Below are 23,197 nucleotides of genomic sequence, written 5' to 3' on the forward strand. Positions count from 1 at the left end.
ACATCTCAACAATTTCTTTATATTGTCTATTGTGTGTTTCAGAACGTTTTGTCTCAAATGAAAGATTTTGAGGCAAGTGCCGAGCCTCTACAGGAGTTCCTGAATGCCACAGAGCTGGCTGTACATGAGAGCTGCACAAGGCTTCATGATCTCACAGCAAAGAAGCTAGAGCTTAACAAACTACAGGTACTTATGTCAGCTGAAATTGGAACACCGCTCATGTTCAAGACCACTCATGTTCAAGTGCAACAACCACTCAGTGCTTGAATGCCAACATGACTATTTCTGTCATTTGCAGAAACTCACCATTCCAGCTGTATTAAAGTGTTCTAGCATTGCTATTTTTCTGTTAGGAAGCACTGCCAACAGCCTACAGTATACTAACTGCCAGTTGCTTACTATCTGAATTATTGCCATATTTCTGCTTTGCTACTCTCACATGTCATCTTAACAGTGCCTGCCATATGAATTAATACTTGCTTCATTTATGAAGGAATTGCGGTTAGAATGTTTTAGTTGTTTAAAACTGTCTACCAGCTGTTTCCAGATGCCTTGCACGTCATGACCACCAAGAGCTTTACCAACAGTAACATTGGCCAAATGTTTCATCCTCTTTTTCTTTTTGCCATGTTGCCATCTCTAACCCCTCAGTCTGTGTCTGAATTTCTTATATCTGTGTGTCAGCTTGCATGCCTCTTTGATAACTTGCTTGTGCTCTTCCAGTCTGTGCTTGAGGAGTTAGCCTCTCACAAGATTCAGCTGAACAAGCTGAAAGAGAAGGCCCAGCTGCTGTGGGATGAACACGCGGCCGGCAAGGGTTTTGTGCACCGTGTTTCGCAGCTCTCTGCTCAGTACCTAGCTTTAACCAACCTGACCAAGGTACAGTAATGCCTACAAATTTGCTTATGCACTGGGGCTTTTCTGGGGGTATGCAGGAGAGGAGACAGAGGCACTAGACTGGATCGAGCTCTGACTTAACGTTATTTTACAGTGATAAACAGTGAAGGTACTAACTCACCATGATTAAACACTAATTACTTTCTTTTGTTACTATTTGTAAGTCTTTACAGAGAATATGCAAGCTAATTTCCTTTAGATTTCTTTGTACTAAATCTTTTTAGTCATCAAAGACTCTGCATGTGCAATTATCAGGTTGAGCCTGCTGTGGATTACATTTCTAAAACGTAGTGGTCATGTTCTGGTCGTGTCCTCTTATGCGGATCTGCAGGAGAAGGCATCACGGATTGACCGAATAGCCACTGAGCACCAGCTTTTCTCCCAAGGGTTGAAGGAGCTGCAGAACTGGGTGGCTGACACCAGCCACATGCTACAGACTTACTGCACCCCCACTGCTGACAAAAATGTTCTCGATAGCAGAATGATCAAGCTGGAGGTATAAAAAGTCACAAGTAGTTTTCAGAATTAGAGTGTGAATACCCATTAAAGGAGTGTATTAAATGCAGAAATGTCATGCGTGCCCCAGGCCTTGCTGACTGCTCGCCAGGAGAAAGAGATCCAGCTTAAAATGCTGATCACAAGAGGAGAGTCAGTTCAGAGAAACACCTCAACTGAGGGAGTGCCTGTACTCCAAAATCAAATACAGGACCTAAAAGACTCATGGGATGCCCTTCTGTCTGCATCAATCCAATGCAAAAGGTTAGTTCTCTACTATAAGTAACAAGGATGTATTTAAAGCAGCATTTTGGTAGCTTCACAAAAGGTTTTTCACAAACTTTTAACTATAAAAAGCACAAAGTGTTAAACAGTGTCTCATTCCTGCTGCTACTATTATTGTCAGGTCATGTATTGCTACTATTGCTACAACTACTGCAGCACTGTCTGACTTTGTTGTACGTTTAAAAATCAACAGTCAGCTGGAGGGTTCCCTGTCTCAGTGGACTAGTTACCAGGAGGATGTAAGGCAGTTTGTGGCATGGATGGAACGTGTGGAGGAGAGTCTTGACCCTACTGATAAACCGTGCCCAGAGATGAGAGACAAAACTGCTAATCTAAGCAAAGCCAAGGTATTGCAATCTTCTCTATTATAATGTATGCTATAATACTTTGGAATTTCAAACCATAGATTTTACAAGTCATGAAAAGGAGCAGTACAGGGTTTTTAGTCACATGACCCACTTAACTACAACAGATATAGATTTGCAAAATGCACAGTTGATTGAGAGTGTACCTCTATTGTTTCAGCTGCTGTATGAGGAAGTGCTCAGCCACAGCACCCTACTAGACACCATCACTGCGAAGAGTGCCAGTATCGCTGAGAACTATGTTGCTCAGCTGGAGCTCCAAGATCTGCAAGAGCGCTATAACACTGTCAAAGACAACGCCATGGTAATGAAAGCAGAATGTGCACAGTGCCAAACAGTGATTTTTATAAAAATATATATTTCATCTTAAGTATTAGATACTGTTTAATTTTGTGTAGCTGTTTTTAAAGTGATGTTCAACAAAAATGTATAATACAAATTACAGCATCTAGATATTGATTAACACAAGGCAAGTAAGACAGAGAGGGAAAAAAGCTTTACAGTCCTGAAAATACAGTTTGGGTGTGAAGTGATTTTTTTTTTTAAACTATGGCCGAATATCAACAAACAAAGAAAAACATAACCAATTAGTTCTGGACATTATATCTCTGAATCTTTGACTTCACTGTGTTCTCAGGGAGCAGTAGGCAAAGCAGAGGATCTGGTGAGAGCCCACCAGGAGTATCAGCGGGGCCTCCAAGCATTTGAGGACTGGCTGGAACAAGAACAAGAGAAGCTTGGCTGCTACACCCAACTGGAGGGTGATGTTGATATGCTGGAAGAGACTCTGCAAAAGCTACAGGTCTGAAAAGCTCTAGTCAGTTAAGTTATTACCTGAAATTTTAGAGAGCTGCCATTGCTCACATCTGTGTAACTACAGGAACTGCAGCTGCACTGCACAGAGGGCCAGGCTTTGCTAAACACCCTGCTGGTCAGTCGAGAGCTGGTCATTCCCTGGGGCCTGCCTCAGATCGAAGACCGAGCACTGGAGACCCTGCAGCAGGAGTGGAGGTCGTACCAAGGCCGACTGGCCGGCACCCGGGCTCAGCTCAACAGTGCTCTGGCCAAACTCCGGCAGATGGAGCAGAAGTTTCAGCGTCTTGACAGCTGGCTAAAGGGCATGGAGACTAAAGCACAACTGCGTAGCCACCGGCGGTCAGATCGAGCCACCAAAGATGCTCAACTCCAGCTAATAAAAGTTAGTGTGACATGCAAAGAAGCTATGTACATGGAAATGTTTTGCACTGTTCTGCATATTTATGCATAGTTTGTCAGTGCAGTTTGATTTGCTGTGACAATAATGCATTTTAAATCAATGCAGGTCATTTCAGTCCCATACGAATCAAAAGAAAAGTCTTCATTTAAAGTTAATTTGCATTTGAAGCAACATTTTTAGCATTGTTCAGATTTCTCTAAAGGTCGAATTATTTGATTAGAGTTGGCAGGAGGAAGTGCTGGTTTATCAAGACGAGATGGAGGGCCTCAGTCTCTTGGCTCAGCAGGTTCTGGATGAGACCCATATTAGCAGCCGGATCAGTTCCAGAGCGACCCAGATTACAGCCCGCTACCATGTCCTGCTTCTGCATTTACTGGTAACATGTTTTCGAACACTGCACACAGTATCCCAGTAACACATAGTTGTGAATATTATATAAAGTATATATATATATATATATTTATATACATACCTATGTACTTCAATTCATGCTTGTTAATATTTATAACAATTTATATTGCTTTTGTTGTTTGAGACCTTAGAAATCAGTCAGTTTAGCTACCCCAAGCATTCTTCTCCCATGCATGTGTTGTTTACTCTTTCTTTATATTGCAGGAGACGATCAAACAGCTCCAGGAGGAGGTGTCTTGCATTGAAGAGGCACAGTGTGTCTTCAATACCTTCTCAGACTGGCTCAGCACAGCTCAGAATAACTTCAGCACTGTGGCTATCAGTGTTGATGTAGTGGACCGCTTTGCCATGGAGAGAAAGATGAAAAAACTAGAGGTACAGGTGTCTGTCTAACATAGAGCATATGCTGTCTGTATATCATTGACTGTTCTATAAAGACAATTCACATCATTTCACCTCCAACATAAGTGTGCATAAATACTCTAGCCTGACCAAACTATTGCTGACTTTCTAAGACATATGTTATCAGGGGAAATGGCAGCATTACGATCGAGACTCAAGAATCTGGTATCTGTTTAAAAATAAAAAACTGTACCTTTCAGGCTCTCCAGGCAGACATGGAGCAGGGACACTCTTACCTGAAGACAATGAGGGAGAAGACAGAGCAATCCATGGCATTCTTGGAGGAGCCTGAAGCAGAGCAACTGAAGGAGGAGGTGGACAGCCACCTCTCCCAACTACAGGATTTGATGGAAGCTCTGCGAACAGAGCATAGCTCCCTCGAGAAATGTATTTCTCTTTCCAAAGATTTTATGGATAAATACAAGTCCCAGGCCCAGTGGGTGATGGAGACCAAGAATCTTTTAGCATCGAGTGTAGAGCCTAAAGCTGAACTCTACCAGAAGAAGGCTCAGCTAGCGAAGTACAAGGTAATTTAACACTGGTTAATCTTTTTTTCTCGTGGAAATACAATGAAAATAAAACTCAAAAAGGATTTTATCTGCAATGTCTTTCTCTCTTTTCATATATTCAGACCATCCAGCAGACAGCATATTCTCATGAATCAGCGGTGAAATCTGTATTTGAGAAAGGAGAGGCCCTGCTCGACACAGTCCATGACCCCACTATAAGTGACAACATGAAAAAGCTGCAGGCTGACTACCAAGATCTCTGCTTAGCAGCTAAGGTATGGGCACTATGTTAGATGACAGCTAACATGAGAAATCTTAATTAAGTCCAAATACCATAGCTGTGTAGTATTAGCAAACAACAAAAGGAAATCAACTGTTTATTTAATGATCACATGTCACAGAGCTACATGAATCTCTGAGATTGGCTGTGTGTTGTGATTTAGACACAAGTCCAGAACCTTGTGGAGTGGGTGAAGGAACACGAGGATTACAACAGTGAATTGCAAGAAGTTGAGAAGTGGCTCTTACAGATGTCCAGTAGACTGGTCACCTCTGACTCCATGCAAACCAGCGGTATGGAGATGGCTACTCAGCAACTTGCCAGACACAAGGTGAACTTAACCATACTTTCCTACAAAATTTCACATTTTTTCTGTGTGTATTGTACGTGCTTAATCTGTATTTTGAAACACCTAACTGTTCTTTTTCAGGCAATAATGGAGGAGATTGCCAGTTTTGAGGAGCGTCTCACCAGCTTGAAGCTGAAAGGAGAGGGTCTCATCGCCAGCTGTACAGACCAAGTTCAAGCTAAGATCAGTCAACAAGTGCAGTCTCACCAACAGGGAACCAGGGATAGCTACTCTACAATTTGCAGCACTGCCCAACGTGTGAGTAATATATATATTCATATATTTTATATTCTCTACTTCCTGATTTAGAGACCTACCGATTTGATCATTTTCAGGAAAAAACATTTTATGATATAAGTTGGTGAAGTTCTTACCTCACCTTGTTCAACAGGTGTACCAGAGTCTGGACCGAGAGCTACAGAAACACGTTAACCATCAGGACACCCTCCAGCAGAGCCAAACCTGGCTCTCCACAGTGCAGGAGGAGCTGCAGCTCCATGATCAGGGACCATCAGGTCTGCAGGAAGCACTGAAGCAGGTAACTGAAACTCTTGGAAAGCAATGGTGGCGATCAGTTATTTTTCTCATAATTTATTATCACTAATTACTTTTGTACACACAGGTCAAGCACTACAGGGCCCTTCAGGAGCAGGCCAGCACTTACCTGGACCTGGTGTGTTCTGTGTGCGACCTGTCTGATGAGGCTGTGAGAGTGACAGCTGCTCAGGTCCAGCAGGTCAAACTAACGGTCAGTAATTGTTACTTCCTTGTCCATTGTTCAAAATAAAAGACACATTTTATGAATCTTGAAGGATTAGTACATCAAAAACTATATCGTAAACACTGATAGTTATTGCACGAAAAAAATGTCTGTACTATTTACTATGGTACTATTTTAACTTGTTACAAATTTTCATGATATACTGTATGCTGGCACACAGTCCAATGAGTGCTGTATATTAGACGTGCTATGGCGAGTACACATTTTATGTACATTTCATGTTATATTTTCTTTTATGTGTATATAAATATATACATTTTGTCAATATATTGTGAAAATATGCCATATGTGGTATAGAATGTGGCCTTTTATTTTATACATAAATATACTGTATATATGCTACAATTCTGCAAATATGGACTGTAGGAAGATCTAAATGTGTTTTTGCAGATAGAGGAAAGGATGTCCAGTGCACAGGAGCTCTCAGAGGGCTGGAGGGAGATCAAGGAACAGAAGCAAGATCTGACAAGTCTGTTCCAGGATACAGAGCAGCAGCTCCTCAGCCTCTCCAGAAGGCCTGCAGAGTTGGAGACCAAGATAGCTCAAAACATGTTGTCACAAGCCAAGGTGCAACAGTAAACACTTATTTTTCTTTTGCATGTTAATTTAAACGAAGAAATATAGTAACGTGAGTCTAAACATGATTCTGTTGCTGATGTTGTTTTATCTAATCCAACATTTTGGCTTGAGTCGTGTCGGGATTAAAGAGAGATCCGCTTACTGTTGGATGTATTAAGGGTAACCATCCAGTATATTGCTTGTCACACAGGAATGCAGCCAGCAACTGCAGTCTAAACAGAGTATCCTGACCAAGATGACAGAGACTGTGAGCAGATTGACTGGTGGCCAGGACTCTCCAGAACATGCAGAGCTTGACCGTCTGGGCCATTTGTGGCTTGAGCTTTGTCACCAAGGCAATAAGCTGCAGAGCCAGAGAGAGGAGGACTTGCAGAAGTCGAAAGAATACCATGACTGCATTACTGCAGTGGAGGCGCTATTTGAACAGGTGTCCAAAGAGTGGGACAATCTGGCCAGGTGTGTTTGCACATCAAAACCTTTGAATTAGTCATCACATATGGCTGTGTTCTGATTCTAATATGCCAATATGTTTTGTTTTAGGCTGCAAGAAAATGCCAGTTGTGCTGTCTATTGTCAATATCTTTGTCATGGCTGTAATTATTTCTACATATTTTAGGAATTGTGAACACAGGATCTCTGCGTAAGATCATTAGTGTGGTCATCATTGCGATAATTTTGGGAACTAATTTTAAACAAATCACAACAAGCAATATTTACATTGTCATATCCTCCATATAGCACTTGTGTAATTCCTTTTTCATTATTTGTTTGTGTTACAGAACGGATGCTGAAAGTTCATCTCAGCATTTGGAGGCATTACAAAAGCTTGCAGTAACTCTGGGGGAACAAAAAGGCACTCTTGAGGACCTTAAGGAACAGAAACAAAAAGTCATCCAAAATTTAAACTTGGATGACAAGGAGCTGGTCAAAGAGCAGATCAGCCACTTTGAGCAACGATGGTCTCAGATGCAAAACCTAATTGAGAGGAAAATCCAGGACTCAGTGGTGACCCTGGAAGAGATGGGGCAAGTGGAGGCCCGTCTGAGAGAGGCTCGGGACTGGGCAGAGGAGCAGCAGCCTGCCCTGTCTGAGGCCATGAAAATGAGTCCTCCTCCAGAGCTGGCTCAAAGCTTCCTGTTTGACCACCTGAGCATCTGCAGTGAGTTAGAGGCCAAGCAGCTCCTGTTGGCACAGGCCATGGCCGATTCTGACAGGGTGCTGGCTCGGCTGGGCCTCAGTGAACGGCAACGTCTCCAGCAGCTTATCGTCGACACTCAATGTGAGGTGGAATCTCTGAGTGTGAAGGTGGTGCAGCGCAGAAAACACCTCAGCAAGGCTTTCACAGAGAGAACACAGTTCCTGATAGCTGTGAGCCAGTCCATTTCCTGGGTCCAGCAGAATGAGAAGAAGGCCCAGGCTGAGGAGTACATTGCTTTGTTACCTGATGACCTGGCCAAGCAGGTCAGAACATGTAGGAACATCCAAAGCAGCCTGAAAGCCTATCAGAGCGAGCTGACCTCCTTGTGGTCTCAGGGAAGGGACCTTATGAGGGAAGCCAGCGAGGAGGAAAGGAATGAGATTCTCACAAAGTTGCAGGAGTTACAAAACATCTTCGACAAAACATTACATCGGTGTGGCCAGACACTCCAGGAGCTGGAAAAAGTACTGGTTTCCAGAAAGTATTTCAAGACTGATTTAGAGAAAATATGTTTGTGGATAAAACAAGCTGATATAGTCACCTTCCCAGAAATCAATCTGATGGTTGGAGATGCTGAATTGGAAGTGCAGCTACTAAAGTATCAACAGATAGTCGAGCAAGCCATTGAATATGAGAATCTTCTCCTAATTGTACAAAGAGCTGGTCAGGAAATATTACCCAGTCTGAATGAAGTAGACCACTGTTATTTGGATGAAAAACTTAACACGCTACCCCAGCAATATAATAATATATTAGCACTAGCCAAAGAGAAACAGGAGAAAATCCAGCAGGCCATTCTCACAAGGAATGAGTACACCTCTTTCATAGATGTCACTCATAAAGCCCTGAAAGAGCTTGAGGAACAGTTCAATAATCTGGGCACGCAGCCTGTAGGGCTGCAAACAGAAGAGGTTGTCAGTTTGCAGAGTGATTACAAAGTGATCCAGTTAGACCTCAGCAACCTTGGTCTAGCTGTGAGTGAACTGAACCAGAAGAAAGAAGGATTTCGTAGCACCGGTCAACCGTGGCGCCCAGAGGAAATGACGCAACTTGTGAGCCTGTACAACGGCCTAAAGAGGTTGGTTGAACAGAAAGTAGAGCATCTGGATGAAACCTTGGAGTCATTTGAAGACCACAAGGCAATGGCTATGCAGGTTGACTCTGAGTTAAAGGCCACAAAAGAGCAGCTGGTAAAAGTTAATGCAGAGACGCAGTCAGCTGAGGAGAGGCTGAAGAACTACCACGCTCTGGCGGGGAGTCTCCAGAGTGCCAACTCTCACTTGTCAAGGCTCATGGAGCAGATGGACACTCTTGCACCCCGCGTGGAGCAAGCAGCCCATGATGCCTCCAAGGAACAAGTGGTTCTGTGGCAAGACGAGCTGCGATCTTTGCAGGCTGCAGTAGGGGACCTGATTGAAGAGTGTGAGAACAGGTTTGTCCAAAGTAAAGACTTTGAAACAGAGATGAAAAGGACCCTGGAGTGGCTGCAGCAGGTCAGGGATGACCTGGGCTGTGCTGTGATTGTTGATGTGAGGGTGGAGAAGGTGCAGGAGGAGATCAGAAAGCAGCAAATCATGCAGGAGGAAGTACAGTCAAAACTGAGAATAGTGGCTGCTCTTAGTAGCAGGGAGAAGCAGGAGTATATTGGCGCAAATGAGCTTGTCCCAGCCCACGTAGATACGAGCCTAGAAGAAATGGCAAAGCTACAGGCGGACGTTCAGAAAGCACTGAGCTCCAAACAGGTGGGACAGTATTACATTCAATATTCTATAAAACATGGTCATCCTAAATTAATTTTAGTTAAATTATGTTTGTTGTTATACCTTAATGTCTATATACAGTATATAATTTGTCATTTGGTCTGAATTATCAAAATAATTACATAAAAGTTACATAAAATTACAAAAGATGATTTCTTTGTGTAAAGATTACTCTCGAGGAAGCCCTGGGGTTGTGCCAGAAGTACCACTTCAGGATGCAGTCAGCCTGTGAATGGCTGGAGGATGCTGTGTCGTTCTTGCAGCAAGCCAGCCTGGGTGTGGACGTGGAGAACTATGAGGAGTGTCTCCGGCAGCAGGGGGACATCATGGCCACAGAGCAGGAGTTCCTCATCCACCTGGAAGAGCTGCAGGCCGTGCTGCCTCAGCTGGAGAACGTGGTCAACCCCACAGCTAAAGAGCAGCTCCGTGTGAGCGTGGAGTCAGCCAAGCAGAGAGGCGTGGAAGTCCGAGATCAGCTCCAGTGTCACCAGGATGTCCTTCAAAGGTAGTGAGAGAGATGGCGCACATGTAATATACTGTGAAGATACAGAAAGTTATTTATGGGATTTTAATCCTTTGGTATATTATGCTCCTCTTAGCTGTGTGGCACAGTGGAAGTCATACCAGGAGGCAAGGCAGACTGTCATTGAACTTATGAATGAGGCTGAGAAGAAGCTGACTGAATTTTCAACTGCAAAAGCAGCCACAAGCCAAGAGGCTGAAGATAAGCTATGCAGTCATCGGGTATGAGAGGCATTTTCCATACTAAAATTGTGTGGTGCTTCTTTGAATGTTGTGCTTATTGATTTGTTTATTAATCTTCTCTTAATTTTTCAGTCCCTTGTCTCACTGGTTAATGGCTTCCAAGAGAAACTGAGTGGTTTAGAGGAGCAAGCTGCCCAGCTGGAGCTGGTGGGAAGTGATGTAAGCAAGGCCACCATCAGTCGCTCCATGACCACTGTGTGGCAGCGATGGACACGACTGCGAAGCGTGGCACGTGGGCGAGAGAGAGTACTCGAGGACACAGCACAGGATTGGAGGACTTTTAGAGAGAAGGTACGCAGATATGAAAAATATGTATTTCATAATTCAAATAAATTTTCTTTTACTAGCAAATTAACTCAAATAATTTTGTACAGATGGTGAAGGTGAGAGCAGTGTCTGATGAGCTCCAAAGTCGTTTCCCTGACAGTGCCGTGGAGAAGGCTTCCAAAGCCACCCTGCAGTCTCTGTTGGACCAGCATGACTTGCTAAGCCAAGACTTGGAGAGAGAGCTCTCCTCCATCACACTGCTGCGCCAGTACGCTCTCAGCCTGCTGCACGATGTGGAAGTGCCTTCACCAACAACTGAACAGGATGAGCTGCCCAGCCTCAAGGAGATCAGAGGTGTTCAAGACCAAATGGAAAGGTAGTGAGAAGATAAACCTGTTAAGTGTCGCATTTAACAAGAGCAATTAAAATGGCATTTTATCAATGGTCTTCTTTTAATGAGGATTTTTTTAAATAATGAATTTAAATCAAATCAAAAACACATTGTTATAGTATGTAGATTTAAAATATCTTGTATTTACCATTTACAAATCAAGTCATCTATATTCTGCCATTCAGAAATTCAGTAGAGTCATTTTTCTTTTTGTTTCAGCCTCCTGACACAGTCCAGGACTAAGCGGGCTCAAACAGCTCAGGAACTGAGGGACAGAGAGGAAGTGGAGAAGGAACTTAGTGTTGCAAAAGCCTGGATTCAGGAGACCAGAGAACTTCTTCTCAATCCCACACCAGATATTGATTCTCTGCTACAAGAGCTTGAGGTACATCTCACTAAACATAAATATAATCTTCCAGTCATCCCCAGAACTTTTGTATTTCAATAGTGTTATTTTTGACAAAGGTAACATATTTCCTCCATTTGTTGCACACAGGTTGTACATGGAGAAGTGATCACCTATCGTCAGAATGTGGAAAAATTAGCAGAGCAGCAACAGAGCAAGTACCTGGACCTCTACACTATACTGCCCTCTGAAATCTCCATGCAGTTAGCTGAGGTCTCTCTTGCATTGGGGGCCATTGAGGATCAGGTACTGCATCATTTTAAAAGCTTTCAATGAAAATAAATTGTATTTCTTAGTCCAATTCGACAATTTCCAATGTCTTAATATCTTCTAGGTTCTTTCAAAAGAGAGAGAAATACAGAAAACCAGAGAGATAAAAGACAACTTCAACTCTCGAATCCACGACATCTCTGAGAAGCTCAAAGCAACCTCAGCTAAATTCAAGGAAAAATCTCCTGATGTTGATCATGCCAAAGAAGAGGTCAAGGTGGGTTAACTTATTTCAGCTTGGGCTTACCGTGAATGTGTTGTTGATACAGTTGGTTTAGAAATTCTGAAGTCTTACCATCCTTCAAGACTATTACATACCAGACTATCAGTATATAAAATGATGCATGTTTCATTTCTTTTCTCAGTGCATGGCTGAGGACTTGGACAGTTGTGGTCGTACCCTCTCAGAACTGGATGCTGCTGTACAAGAATTTGGCCGCAGAAACCCCCTGCTGGCCAAACAGCTCAGTGACGCCATCAGCAAACTATCAGAGATGCATCACCACACAACCCGGCTTGCAGACTGTAGGAACAACTGGCTCAAAAAGGTTATACCAACATTTAGAAATTGTGACAGAGGTACACTGGTAGGCATACTTTTATTCATCTGTGTTGTAATTTAACCATACAACATCTCTCTTATCTTGGCTCCTTAGGCTGTCTGCTATTTAGATGAGTATAATGAGATGCTGGACTTCATTGTGAGGTGGTCAGAGAAAGCCAAAAGCCTGGTCAGGGCGAACATCATCTGGAACTCCTCCGTACATCTGCAGGAGCAGATACGAATGTACCAGGTCAGTCAGGGGTCCAGACGTACAGCTTCATGGGTTCTGTTGTAATATTCAACTACTGACATTTTAAGAAATGTTATTGGGCTCTCTACCTTCCTTTTATATATTTTAGAAAAAGAAAGAAGTAAATAGATAGACATGGTTTGAGCTGGATTCATGCTTTTTCCCACAGAGTTCATGAACACATTTCATGAAAGGCACATATTGCAGAAATCCCACCAGGAGACCATACCACACATGCCTTTCATTCACTGCCCTGTTGCCCTGTGCTTTAGGCTGTCCTTCGTGAGTCTCGGGAGCTCCATGGCGACCTGGAATCAATGGCAGAAAAAGTGGAGCTTCTGTCTGAGGTTCTGCAGGTCGAGTCTATGAGCCAGCAGGTTTGTGAACTTAGTCGACACACTGAGGAGCTTCAGCAATGCATCAAGACACGGCTGCAGAGCTTGGAGGATGCGGATAAGGTACAGAGAAAAAAACGTTTCTTATCTATTACTTGTCACATTTACAAATGCCTTCTCTTAGTGTTTTTATCCTGTTTGATCAGTAATACTTCCCTGAAGGAGAATTAGTACTCATGCTTTACAGTGCTAAAAATTCTATATAATTGACTCATGTATGATATGTCCTCAGAGTATGGAAGCCCTGGAGTATGAAGTTAAGGCCCTACATGTTGCTCTGGAGCAGGTCCAAGCTACACTGACCTCACCAGAGTTGGCACACCAAAGCCTCAAAGAACAGCTGGCTCAGAGACAGGTAACACACCACATTCAAATAATTAGGACGTGGCCTGTAATTAGTCAGAAAGCACATTGAATGTTTACTTTGCACAATATAGCTTGTTAACAGTTTCACACAATCTAAACTTTCCTCTTTTTGCAGCGTCTGTTGGCAGATATGGAGAGCTTCAAGCAGCAGGTGCAGGCAGTGCAGCTGTGTCAGAGTGCTCTGCGGGTCCCAGAGGAGGTGATGCCCAACCTTGCCATCTGTCGCACAGCGCTGCGTCTGCAACAAGAGGCCAGTCAGTTGCAGCACGTGGCTATTCAGCAATGCAACATCCTACAGGTACAGTAGGGAGTGCTATTGCTGCATCACAGAAATGTCTTATTGTCCTGCATTCCTATGCAATATATGGTTTCTGTAGAAAGGCAAAGGTAGCAGTTTGAGGTACAATGCTGCCAAGTTAACAAGCTTTAATATGATCTAAAAGAATTTTACTAGAACTGAAGGATTCATATTGTTCACTGCACATTTTGAGAGGTGTACTCTTTTACATTTCTGTAAAACAAAAAACATTTTGGAAGTTTGAACTGTTCATCTAATAGTAACAGAGCAATTTCATTTTTTGTCTAGGAGGCAGTGGTGCAGTATGAGCAATATGAACAGGAAGTGAGAGACCTACAGGGATTGATAGAGGAAGCACACCGTGTCATTCAGGACCGACCGATCCCCACAAACAACATCCAGGAGCTGCAAGCCCAGATCCTTCATCATGAAGTACAAAACATGAATTCACTCACTTAACCCACTTTTCCTCAACAGGAAGGGAGGAACTGAGGAGAGGAAACCCTTGTCACGTCATCAGTGTAATACAGGCATAACAAATAAAGTGTGACATAGCAAGGGTTAGACATCAATTTGATGTCCCTTTTGCCAAGTGGCAGCAGTACAAAATGCAGATCCACTGCACTGCAACATCTTTATTAGCCAACTTATTCAATGCAATCTTCATTTCTATTTATGATATTCTCTGTGCTGCATTGTTGTAGGTAAAATTTCCTCATAACTTCATAATAAGTTGCACATTTTGCATTTTTGAATAGGAACTGGCCCATAAGATCAAAGGTTACCAAGAGCAGATTGCCTCACTAAACTCAAAATGTAAGATGCTGGCAGTGAAGGCCAAGCATGCCACCATGCTGCTGACAGTGAGTGATGTGGAGGGACTGCCTGAGGGTCTGCAAGAGATGGATGGGGAGAAATCCAAAAAATCTTCAGCACAAGCCGTCATGGTAAGAGAACATAATATACCACATAACATAGTGGTGTTGACAAAGCTGTTTGCATTGCTTACTCGATAAACTCATTCTGGCCTAAGCTTAAATAGTGGTATTCTGTAAATCTTACGAATGAAACCTCTTTGCCTGCCTCTATGACCAAATATGTGTTTTTGAAAAGGACTTTTATTTAAAAAAACACATTACATATGATTAATCTTTCCGGATCCACCTTGCATGTCTGTTCTTCTGCTCTGTTTCTTGCATGGTGTCAGATGACGGCTGGTCGCTGTCACACCCTCCTATCTCCTGTAACTGAGGAGTCTGGGGAGGAGGGCACTAACAGTGAGGTTTCTTCTTCTCCTGTCCGCCGCTCTCCCTCTCCCATCAATTACACTGAAGCCAATATAACCAAGGTATCTGCCTTCTCTCTTCCTCTATAAAGCCATTTTTCAGTCTGGTCTTTCGTCAAAATTGCACAAACTTTGTGGTTTCTATCTGGTCAGTTAACTCTTTTTCCACAATATTTCTCTGATTAGTATATATTGTTCCTATTAACTCTAAATTAAGCAATCTTAATTAATTAATGTAATTAATAACAATAAAGCAAAAAAAAACAAACAAGGGCAGTAGTAATCCATATCTATTCACTGCCTGCACCACGCCTAAATATTTAGACGCTTTATAGAAGTATTTCTATCTGATTGCCATCAATTTCATGACTAATTGGTCTTAACTGCTGATTGTGCTGTTTGAATATTTATCTTTAGATGGGAAGAGGAACGCTCACAAGAGCTCCAATCCAAGAGTTATATGACCCGACGTTTGAGTCTGTTGCCAACTTAGATGACTTGCAGCGCTCATGGGAGACATTAAAGAATGTGGTATGTGAATAATACAAGGTGTCAACTTGGTAGTTTGTTGATTCTCAGTGACAGTGCACATTTACATTTTGCAAGTGGTCTTCCAACAGATCAGCGAGAAGCAGAGGTCTCTGTATGAAGCTCTGGAGAAGCAACAGCATTACCAGGGTTCTCTCCAGTCTATCTCCTCAAAAATGGAGGCTCTGGAGGCCAAACTGAGTGAGCCTCTGCAGGCGGATAAAAGCCCAGATAGCCACATTAGGGCACATGAGGTGAGCAATTACAACACAATAAAGGTTTTGAACATTTTGGAGCTCTCACATTGACAGCGTAAGATGTTGTCAGACTTTTAAAATAAACTAAGAATGATTGAGGTCTGTGGAAAATATACTTTGGGACGCTTTTGTCAGCTTGTTTTGCATTTATAATAACATAGTTTACGGTAAAACATTATTCGTCTCAACATTACATCACTAACTAATTTATTTTTGTTAAAATTAAACTTAAAATTTGTTGTCTTTATTTTATGGTATACAGTCACAGTATCTACATACATAAAAAAGAAAATGCTACCCTTTGACCAATGTAGAAATGAAAAAAGTCAATAAATATACAGCATGCAACACCTATAACAATGTTCTATGCCTCCAGGATCTGATAGAAGAGATTCAGAGTGTGCAGGAGGAAATAGAAAGGCTGCAGACAAGCTTCACAGAGGATCTGGCCTCGGATAGTGTGGACTCAGACATGGCTGACCAGCTGGCCATGCACTCCTCCCTTGCTGTGTTAGCTGAGAGGATGGCCACCATCCACATGAAGGCCTCAGGGAAACAGCAGATATTGGAGGTAGTCTTAGTGAAAGAGCATTACTACTAATAGTAGCGGTTATTGAAAAATGAATTCCTGTGTTACAAAATGAATAAATGTGATGAGTAACTTGTGATGTGTACTGCCCCAGGAGCGCATTAGTGACCGTCTGGAGGGTCAACAGCAGGAACAGGCCATTCAGCTCTATCACACCCAAGCAGATGAGCTTGACCTCTGGCTGACCAGAATGCGCAGTGCTGTAACCTTCATCCTTGAACCTAAACCTTTAGAGGAGACAGATATGGAGGATCAGCTTGCTGAATGTCAGGTAAGAGCTCCCCCTGCTGTTCATTCAGAGCATTAGATGCAAACATGTTAATTGGAATTATTATATTAATGAATATATGAATATGAGGCTACTTAATATTACATACGCCATAGCAGATTGTCAGGAATAACAGTACTGTGTACTGGAAGACTATTTTCTAGCTGTTCAACCATTGTCTCTGGTCAGCACATGAAGGCAAATTTGCCAGTGTATTATTTACATGTCTTTTACATCAGTGTTTTATTTCCCTTATCACATATGGATCATCACGGAGAGAGAGGAATCTCTCTGTGGGTAAACAAGAGCATTAGAGGAGTTAGAGGGGCATTCAGAAGGCTGGGCTCCTAAGCGACTGTAGCACTAGTCTTAAGCAGATTATGCAGATGTCTCTATTTGACAGGGGCCTATTAGCAGCATAGGGTGGAGCAGTGAGGGGTTGTGGCTTTCAGACGATTGGATTGGTGTTGCTGATAAAGCTGCTTGAATATCCAAGTAGGTGAATCCTAGAGAACGGGGAGGGACAGTTACTCTCTGCCTTAGAAAGACCAGCTGAAGCTATTGATAGCAAAGTAGTGGCAATGCTATTAGAAAACAAATGTATATTCAAACTTTGGAACAATATTCACTGATGGGCATCGTCAACTGGTCTGGACATGGTGTTCTGTTCGCGTTGCATTTGAATTTGCACGTGAGCATGAATGCTGTAGAGCATGGAGCGTGAAGGATTAGTGGTAATATGTTGCACAGGCGGCGAGGCTGGAGAGGTGGGCCAAGGATGAGAGTAAAGGGAGAGGTCTCCCTGTCCTGTGGCTGTGGAAAGTTGCTTGTGTAGGGGGGTTCTGGAGGGTCTGTTGTGTAGAGAGAGGAGCTGCTGTAGGTGGTGAGACACCATGTTTGAGCTGGCCTCTCTGCTCCTGCTGCTGCAGAACATGCTGCTGGAGATTGAAGAGAAGGTGCTGGCCCTGTCCGAGCTGTCCATGCACAGTGAGAACCTGCTGCTGGAGGGCCGAGCAGAGACCAAAGAGGAAGCTGAGCAGTTGGCCGGGAAGTTACGCATGTTGAAGGGCAGCCTGTTGGAGCTGCAGAGGATGCTACAAGACAAGCAGATTCACATCCAGGTGAGGTCGCTACATGCTTTCAGTGTTGACGTGTGTGTGCATGTGATGCAGAACCTTTCACAATACTACATCATATTATGCTCAGTCCCCACTGTGGATGTATATATATATATATATATATATATATATATATATATATATATATATATATAGAGAGAGAGAGAGAGAGAGAGAGAGAGAGAGAGAGAGAGAGAGAGAGAGAGAGATAGATAGATAAATAGGTAGTTGTTTCATCCTGAATCTCTTTGCCAACATGTCTTTGCTTTAGTATTTCTTTACAACCACTAACAAATTTGCAAAACTTGTAAACCAGAATTTGCTGGTCTTGCTGATCCTATACATTGTCTGGTCCTACAGGGCTCTCTGCAGGAGCAGGAGGACAGTGAGTCAGACTCCAGCCTCTCTCACAGCCCCAGTGTGCAGGACTGGCTGGCCCAGGCCCGGACCACACGTTCACAACAACACCAGGACAGTCTTCAGAGACAGAGGGTAAAATCTGAAACTGTAATCTTTTTTCTAATGATTTGTTTTCATTTTTTAAAATTGTATCTAAAATATCTATTTTTATTCTTATTCTGCTGAGAAAATAAAAAATATAATACAGTCTCCACAGAATACAATAAGAAAATATGTGTGCCATTGTAACACCACCACAGATATTCATCATATACAAATCCAATCCAACTGTCTGCTTTTTAGGAACTGGAGGAGCAGCTCGCAGAACAGAAAAAGTTGCTTCAGTCAGTTGCTAGCAGAGGAGAGGAGATCCTCATCCAGCAGGCCTCTCCCAGCAGTGCCAGGTATTTACATACAGATTATTCAAATCAAATAGTAAAATGTTAAGTCAACATATGTAATGATTCCTGTGGCAGATTAGAAATGGAACATTAATTAATTTCATGTTTCTGTCACCGTGTAGTACAACAGAACCATTTTCACCTGCAGCTTTGGTTGAGAGGGAATCTCAGGCTGCGCGAGAGCAGATGAGGCAGAAATGGGAGAGCCTGAGATTAGAGCTCAAAACTAAACTGCAGCTCCTGCAGAAAACCCTGGAGCAGGACCACAAACAGCCGGTACAAACCCTGTTGTGTTATTGTTAGCATAAAGAAGAAATGCATTGACTTTTTATTGTTATCAAATTTTAAGACCAGGGACTGTTGTTGACTGTCCATTATTATTTTTTTGTAGGTGTACTCCAGAGCTTCTCGCGTGACCACAGCTGGATCACTGTTTAAGGGAGAAACACGGGCTGACAAATCCTCCTTGAATACTCTGTATGATAGCTTCAGACAAACTATAGAGGACATGACCACTCAGGTATTTCTATAACATTGTTGTACATTTTAATTCCATTACACTGCAACATTAAAAAATATGGAGATTAACATGTGTCAAACGAAAACCCTCATGCGTGTACATAGCTCGGTGACTGTGAAGCACAGGTGGGGCAGATGGAACAGCAGCTCTACACAGCTGTGTCATCCACCTCCTCCTGGCTGGACGGTGTGGAGAATAACGTCTTCTCTGGCTCAGTGCTGCTGGCTGAACACTCAGATACCCAGCTACAAAAGCAGGAGGTATGTGTGCAGTTTCTCTAGTTATTGCAGATATTTTAAAATAGCAAATCATATGAGCCTGGTAATACCCATGACCTATGGGTTTTTATGTTTTCATCCTAAAGTTGATTTAAAAATTTGAATTTATAAATTTGTTATCTCCACATGAAGTTGTTTACTGATACAGTATGTGGCTCAAATTTGAAGTTAGGATTTGAGTCACAAAAGTAAATATAAAAAGATGAATGTGTGTTTCTTATTGGGATTCAAAACTGACAATCAAAGTTAAAGTTATCTGCTCTATGTATGTAATATATATCTTCATCGTTTCTGTTCTTTCCTCCAGACGTTGGAGAACGATGTGAGGCATGTCACAGAGGAGGTGACGCTCAGCCAGGCTCTGCTAGCTGGGTCTTCAGGGTTGAGACAAGAGGACCGATTGCTGCTTGAGGACAACCTTGACTGCCTGAAAGAGAGATTAGGAGCACTGGGTTGTGCTCTGGGGCAACGCTGTGACCACATGAGGACCAGAGCACATGAGCTCACAGCCTACCAGGTTTGCTTGATATTTTGCAATTGCAGCTCTTCAAGGGACTTCCATGTTTTATCGTTCTCCATGAATGTCCTCTATAAATTGTGATGAATACATTTTGTCTTATTACAGACTGAGTTGCAACTTCTCCAAACTGCTTTAATCGAGACCAAGTGCCAGATCCTACAGGCCTTAGCCGGAGCCATGGATAGACCAGCTTCAAAACAACTGGAGGTAATGCAAGTTTTGACATGCATGCACGCCCTGGCTGCTTGTCTCCCATCAAAGCTTTCAGAGAACAATAAATGATTGTGTACATCATTTCTCTTAGGTTATTGCCTGTGCAGACGAGAGCCTAAAAGACTTTGAACAGAGGATCACGGAGCTCAAAACCAGAGGAGCAGCACTACAGGCAGATCAGATATCAACAAACAAGATATTAAAACTCCAGGTAATGTACTGCACATCACTGACAGCTCTCACTAAAATTGTCTGAAAATCATGCAGTAAATGCTTCTCCTTATAGGTTTTTACTTATTTACGTTCTTCCTGTGTGCTTTCAGGATTCCTTTGAGGAGCTAGTGATGACAGTGGGTTCCCGGCGCAGTGGGCTGAACCAGAACATGGCTCTGAAGGAGCAGTACGAGCGTGCTCTGCAGGACCTGACTGACCTGGTGGACACAGCTAAAGACAAGATGGAGGCTGATCAGAGGATTGTTGCCAGCTCTGTGGAGGAAGTCCAGAATCACCTGGACAAACATAAGGTTTGGTCAACTTTGAGCTCTGTTAGACTAGAAAAACTTAAAGAATGTTTTTAATCAACAGTGTAAAACATTGAACACACAGCTAGTAATCCAAGATAAACTATTAAGAGAAAAATAACTGCTCAATGGTGTGTTTGTTTGTATGTTTTCTAGGAGTTCTTCCAGGGTCTGGAGTCCCATATGATTCTAACGGAGACATACTTCAGAAAAATCAGTGTTCTGATGCTTCCCAAAGAGAGTCAGGCCCTGGAGGAGACACTGGCTGAGGCTCAGAGTGTCCTCAGAGAGGCACACAGTAAAGGAGTTGAGCTGGAGTGTATCCTGGAGGTAAGAGAGGAAATACTATTCACGTTAAACCTTTTTGAAAACATCCTGATAAAATCATAGAAAATTAGAAAGTGTTATTATTTGACATGTTTATTTTTCTAAAGAAAAGACATGAAAAATAATGCAAATGATTAAACTGTGTTTCTAACCTAAAAGGCATAGATATTTATGAGTTGGGAAAAATGTTTCAAGTATCTTCTGCTTGAAAACTGATGCTAAAAGCTCAGTTCACACACCTTGTATTAGGAAGTTTATTTTCCCTCCGTGATAGGAGAGCATGGCAGTTGCCAAAGTGTTATAGTGGTCTTCATCTAAGGTTTACATGTCAGCTGTTTGAATTTCAAATGTATCTTTATTTTCAGACTTGGTGCCGCTTGGTGCAGGATTACCAAAGTCTGAACCGCCAACTGGAGGCAGTTGAAGAAAATATCCCCACTGTTGGCCTGGTGGAAGAGACTGATGAAAGGCTCATGGACAGGATTTCATTGTATCAGGTACAAAGTGCAGATTTTAGGATATGGCATAATGATCCTAAATAGCCTCCATAAGATTTCTTGTTTTTTTTAATGACATGTCAGTAAAGTAGGCAACGACAGGAAGTATTAAAGTAGGATTTGATGTGTGATAAAGGACGGCTGAAGAAAATTCAAGAGGCCAGCACACATGATATGCATTTGTTTTCCTCTCTGGGTTTCTTGCTATAGTTTTCTTTTATTACGGGAAGAATTGCTTTACTTTTATTTAATACACTTACTTTCTTCACCCACATGTTTTCAGCTCACTCTTCTAAGATTGTGTGTCTCCCTGCACCTCTTCCATTCTCTGTAAAGGGTCTAAAGGGGAAACTGACAGAGCACCAGCACAAGCTACACCAGGTACTGGATGAGGGCAAACACCTCTTGCTGTCAGTGTGCTGTCCCGCACTGGAGAACCAACTCACGCTGCTGGGGGAACACTGGCTAAACAATACCAGCAGGGTCAACAAGGAACTGCAGCGCCTGGAGGCCATCCTGAAACACTGGACCAGGTCAGAAACACGTCAGAATCACAGAGGATTTTTCATAGGGACACTGACAAACAATATTTTTAAGAATCATTAGTAATTTCACTCATCTAAGTGCACAAAAAATAACTTCTGAACTCAGTATCAATGCATGACATTGTTCTATGATTGAATTGTGGTTTTCCTGTAGGTATCAGAGGGAGTGTGGAGAGCTCAGTGAATGGCTGCACTCTGCTCTGGAGCGTCTGGAGTTTTGGAATACACAGGCGGTGTTAGTCCCACAGGAGCTGGAGACTGTCAGAGACCATCTCTCTGCTTTTCTTGTGAGGCCACAATCTTTATTCATTTTCTCTTGGTTGTGTACCTGTATTGATCCAAAAATGCAGGCTCTTCTCCAGCAACAGTGCTACAACTAGTAGACATTAATGAAGATTTATACAAGTTTCAATGAGGCAGTGGTGCTCACAGCTGAGCCAGCGTACTGCATATGGTGTATCATTGGGCTGTGTATGTAGCCATGAAGACACATGGATCACCGGCCGGTTGTGTATCTGTCTTTGCCAGCATTTTGTAGGCATCAGTAGGCGATTGAAGAGGGGATGGTACCCTCCCCTTGTCGGCAGAATGACCAAAATGCCCCTTGTTAACCTGCCATCCTCCGTCTCCATCCTCTAGTAGCAGAGATAATGCAAGGGCAGAGGGGTTGTTCAGTTGAATATTAACATATTCAACTGAACAACCCCTCTGCCGGACTCATTGATCCTTTATCTGACTAAGGTTGGTGCAAGTTAGAATGTATGACCCTAACCTCAGCTCTGAAATATCAATTGTGTTTTAATAAATCCATGGCGCTGTCTGTGGTGCTGAAGTATCAGACAGCTTTGTAATTGCAATTTTTCTCTGAATCCTGCTCTTCTGTAAGTTTTGTCTTGGATCTATAATATTCTCTAAACTATATCGCTTGGGGGGTTGATATTAATAAAATACAGAAGCAAAAGAGTCATATCATTTCCATAATATGCTACATACTGTATTCAAAATAATAATTATTATAATAGTATAAATTGCATTTCCTATAATTAAAATAGTGTAAGTAGTAGTTCTTGTCATGGATGTAGTGGTAGTAGTAGTAGTAGTAGTAATCTTGCTGAGTCGTCTGCAGAAAGCTCTGTCTGCATATAATATGATAAAATACCTTTTATTGCATTCTAGATATTGATTGCTGTCCTTGTCTGTCTCAGGAGTTTTCAAAGGAAGTTGAAGGCAAGTCCAGTCTAAAGAGCTCAGTGGTTACCGAGGGTAACCAGCTGCTGCGTCTGAAGAAAGTGGACACGGTGGTGCTGCGATCTGACCTGGCACGCATTGACACTCAATGGACTGAGCTGCTCACACGCATCCCAGTGGTCCAGGAGAAGCTGCATCAGGTATCGTCACATGCAGCCAGACTGAACAGGCTTAGCTGCTCCAGAGCAAATAGGATTACCTCTT

At 42.6% G+C, this 23,197-nt stretch overlaps 1 protein-coding gene across 2 annotated transcripts in view; it reads left to right on the top strand.

Annotated features, from left to right (window-relative positions):
• syne1b (spectrin repeat containing, nuclear envelope 1b) overlaps positions 1 to 23,197 on the top strand; it is a 79,455-nt gene that overhangs the window by 38,365 nt on the left and 17,893 nt on the right. For both annotated transcript variants that reach the window (XM_083924088.1, XM_083924087.1), the window contains 52 exons: positions 43 to 186; positions 1,229 to 1,393; positions 1,484 to 1,656; positions 1,871 to 2,024; positions 2,203 to 2,346; positions 2,680 to 2,844; positions 2,923 to 3,240; positions 3,479 to 3,634; positions 3,874 to 4,044; positions 4,272 to 4,598; positions 4,703 to 4,855; positions 5,024 to 5,191; positions 5,291 to 5,467; positions 5,601 to 5,747; positions 5,832 to 5,957; positions 6,381 to 6,557; positions 6,760 to 7,025; positions 7,349 to 9,509; positions 9,695 to 10,032; positions 10,127 to 10,271; positions 10,365 to 10,583; positions 10,667 to 10,935; positions 11,170 to 11,335; positions 11,447 to 11,602; positions 11,691 to 11,843; positions 11,992 to 12,174; positions 12,283 to 12,420; positions 12,693 to 12,878; positions 13,048 to 13,170; positions 13,297 to 13,479; positions 13,768 to 13,911; positions 14,238 to 14,426; positions 14,687 to 14,827; positions 15,182 to 15,295; positions 15,385 to 15,546; positions 15,926 to 16,120; positions 16,233 to 16,409; positions 17,336 to 17,527; positions 17,885 to 18,016; positions 18,227 to 18,327; positions 18,447 to 18,600; positions 18,716 to 18,844; positions 18,949 to 19,104; positions 19,430 to 19,639; positions 19,748 to 19,849; positions 19,947 to 20,066; positions 20,179 to 20,379; positions 20,533 to 20,706; positions 21,069 to 21,200; positions 21,537 to 21,733; positions 21,900 to 22,032; positions 22,951 to 23,133. In XM_083924088.1, coding sequence (XP_083780214.1) covers positions 43 to 186; positions 1,229 to 1,393; positions 1,484 to 1,656; positions 1,871 to 2,024; positions 2,203 to 2,346; positions 2,680 to 2,844; positions 2,923 to 3,240; positions 3,479 to 3,634; positions 3,874 to 4,044; positions 4,272 to 4,598; positions 4,703 to 4,855; positions 5,024 to 5,191; positions 5,291 to 5,467; positions 5,601 to 5,747; positions 5,832 to 5,957; positions 6,381 to 6,557; positions 6,760 to 7,025; positions 7,349 to 9,509; positions 9,695 to 10,032; positions 10,127 to 10,271; positions 10,365 to 10,583; positions 10,667 to 10,935; positions 11,170 to 11,335; positions 11,447 to 11,602; positions 11,691 to 11,843; positions 11,992 to 12,174; positions 12,283 to 12,420; positions 12,693 to 12,878; positions 13,048 to 13,170; positions 13,297 to 13,479; positions 13,768 to 13,911; positions 14,238 to 14,426; positions 14,687 to 14,827; positions 15,182 to 15,295; positions 15,385 to 15,546; positions 15,926 to 16,120; positions 16,233 to 16,409; positions 17,336 to 17,527; positions 17,885 to 18,016; positions 18,227 to 18,327; positions 18,447 to 18,600; positions 18,716 to 18,844; positions 18,949 to 19,104; positions 19,430 to 19,639; positions 19,748 to 19,849; positions 19,947 to 20,066; positions 20,179 to 20,379; positions 20,533 to 20,706; positions 21,069 to 21,200; positions 21,537 to 21,733; positions 21,900 to 22,032; positions 22,951 to 23,133 — 10,989 coding nt within the window. The remainder of the gene's footprint in view (positions 1 to 42; positions 187 to 1,228; positions 1,394 to 1,483; positions 1,657 to 1,870; positions 2,025 to 2,202; positions 2,347 to 2,679; positions 2,845 to 2,922; positions 3,241 to 3,478; positions 3,635 to 3,873; positions 4,045 to 4,271; positions 4,599 to 4,702; positions 4,856 to 5,023; positions 5,192 to 5,290; positions 5,468 to 5,600; positions 5,748 to 5,831; positions 5,958 to 6,380; positions 6,558 to 6,759; positions 7,026 to 7,348; positions 9,510 to 9,694; positions 10,033 to 10,126; positions 10,272 to 10,364; positions 10,584 to 10,666; positions 10,936 to 11,169; positions 11,336 to 11,446; positions 11,603 to 11,690; positions 11,844 to 11,991; positions 12,175 to 12,282; positions 12,421 to 12,692; positions 12,879 to 13,047; positions 13,171 to 13,296; positions 13,480 to 13,767; positions 13,912 to 14,237; positions 14,427 to 14,686; positions 14,828 to 15,181; positions 15,296 to 15,384; positions 15,547 to 15,925; positions 16,121 to 16,232; positions 16,410 to 17,335; positions 17,528 to 17,884; positions 18,017 to 18,226; positions 18,328 to 18,446; positions 18,601 to 18,715; positions 18,845 to 18,948; positions 19,105 to 19,429; positions 19,640 to 19,747; positions 19,850 to 19,946; positions 20,067 to 20,178; positions 20,380 to 20,532; positions 20,707 to 21,068; positions 21,201 to 21,536; positions 21,734 to 21,899; positions 22,033 to 22,950; positions 23,134 to 23,197) is intronic.

This window comes from Echiichthys vipera (genome assembly GCF_963691815.1).
Source record: "Echiichthys vipera genome assembly, chromosome: 12".
NCBI classification, from domain to species: Eukaryota; Metazoa; Chordata; class Actinopteri; order Perciformes; family Trachinidae; genus Echiichthys; species Echiichthys vipera.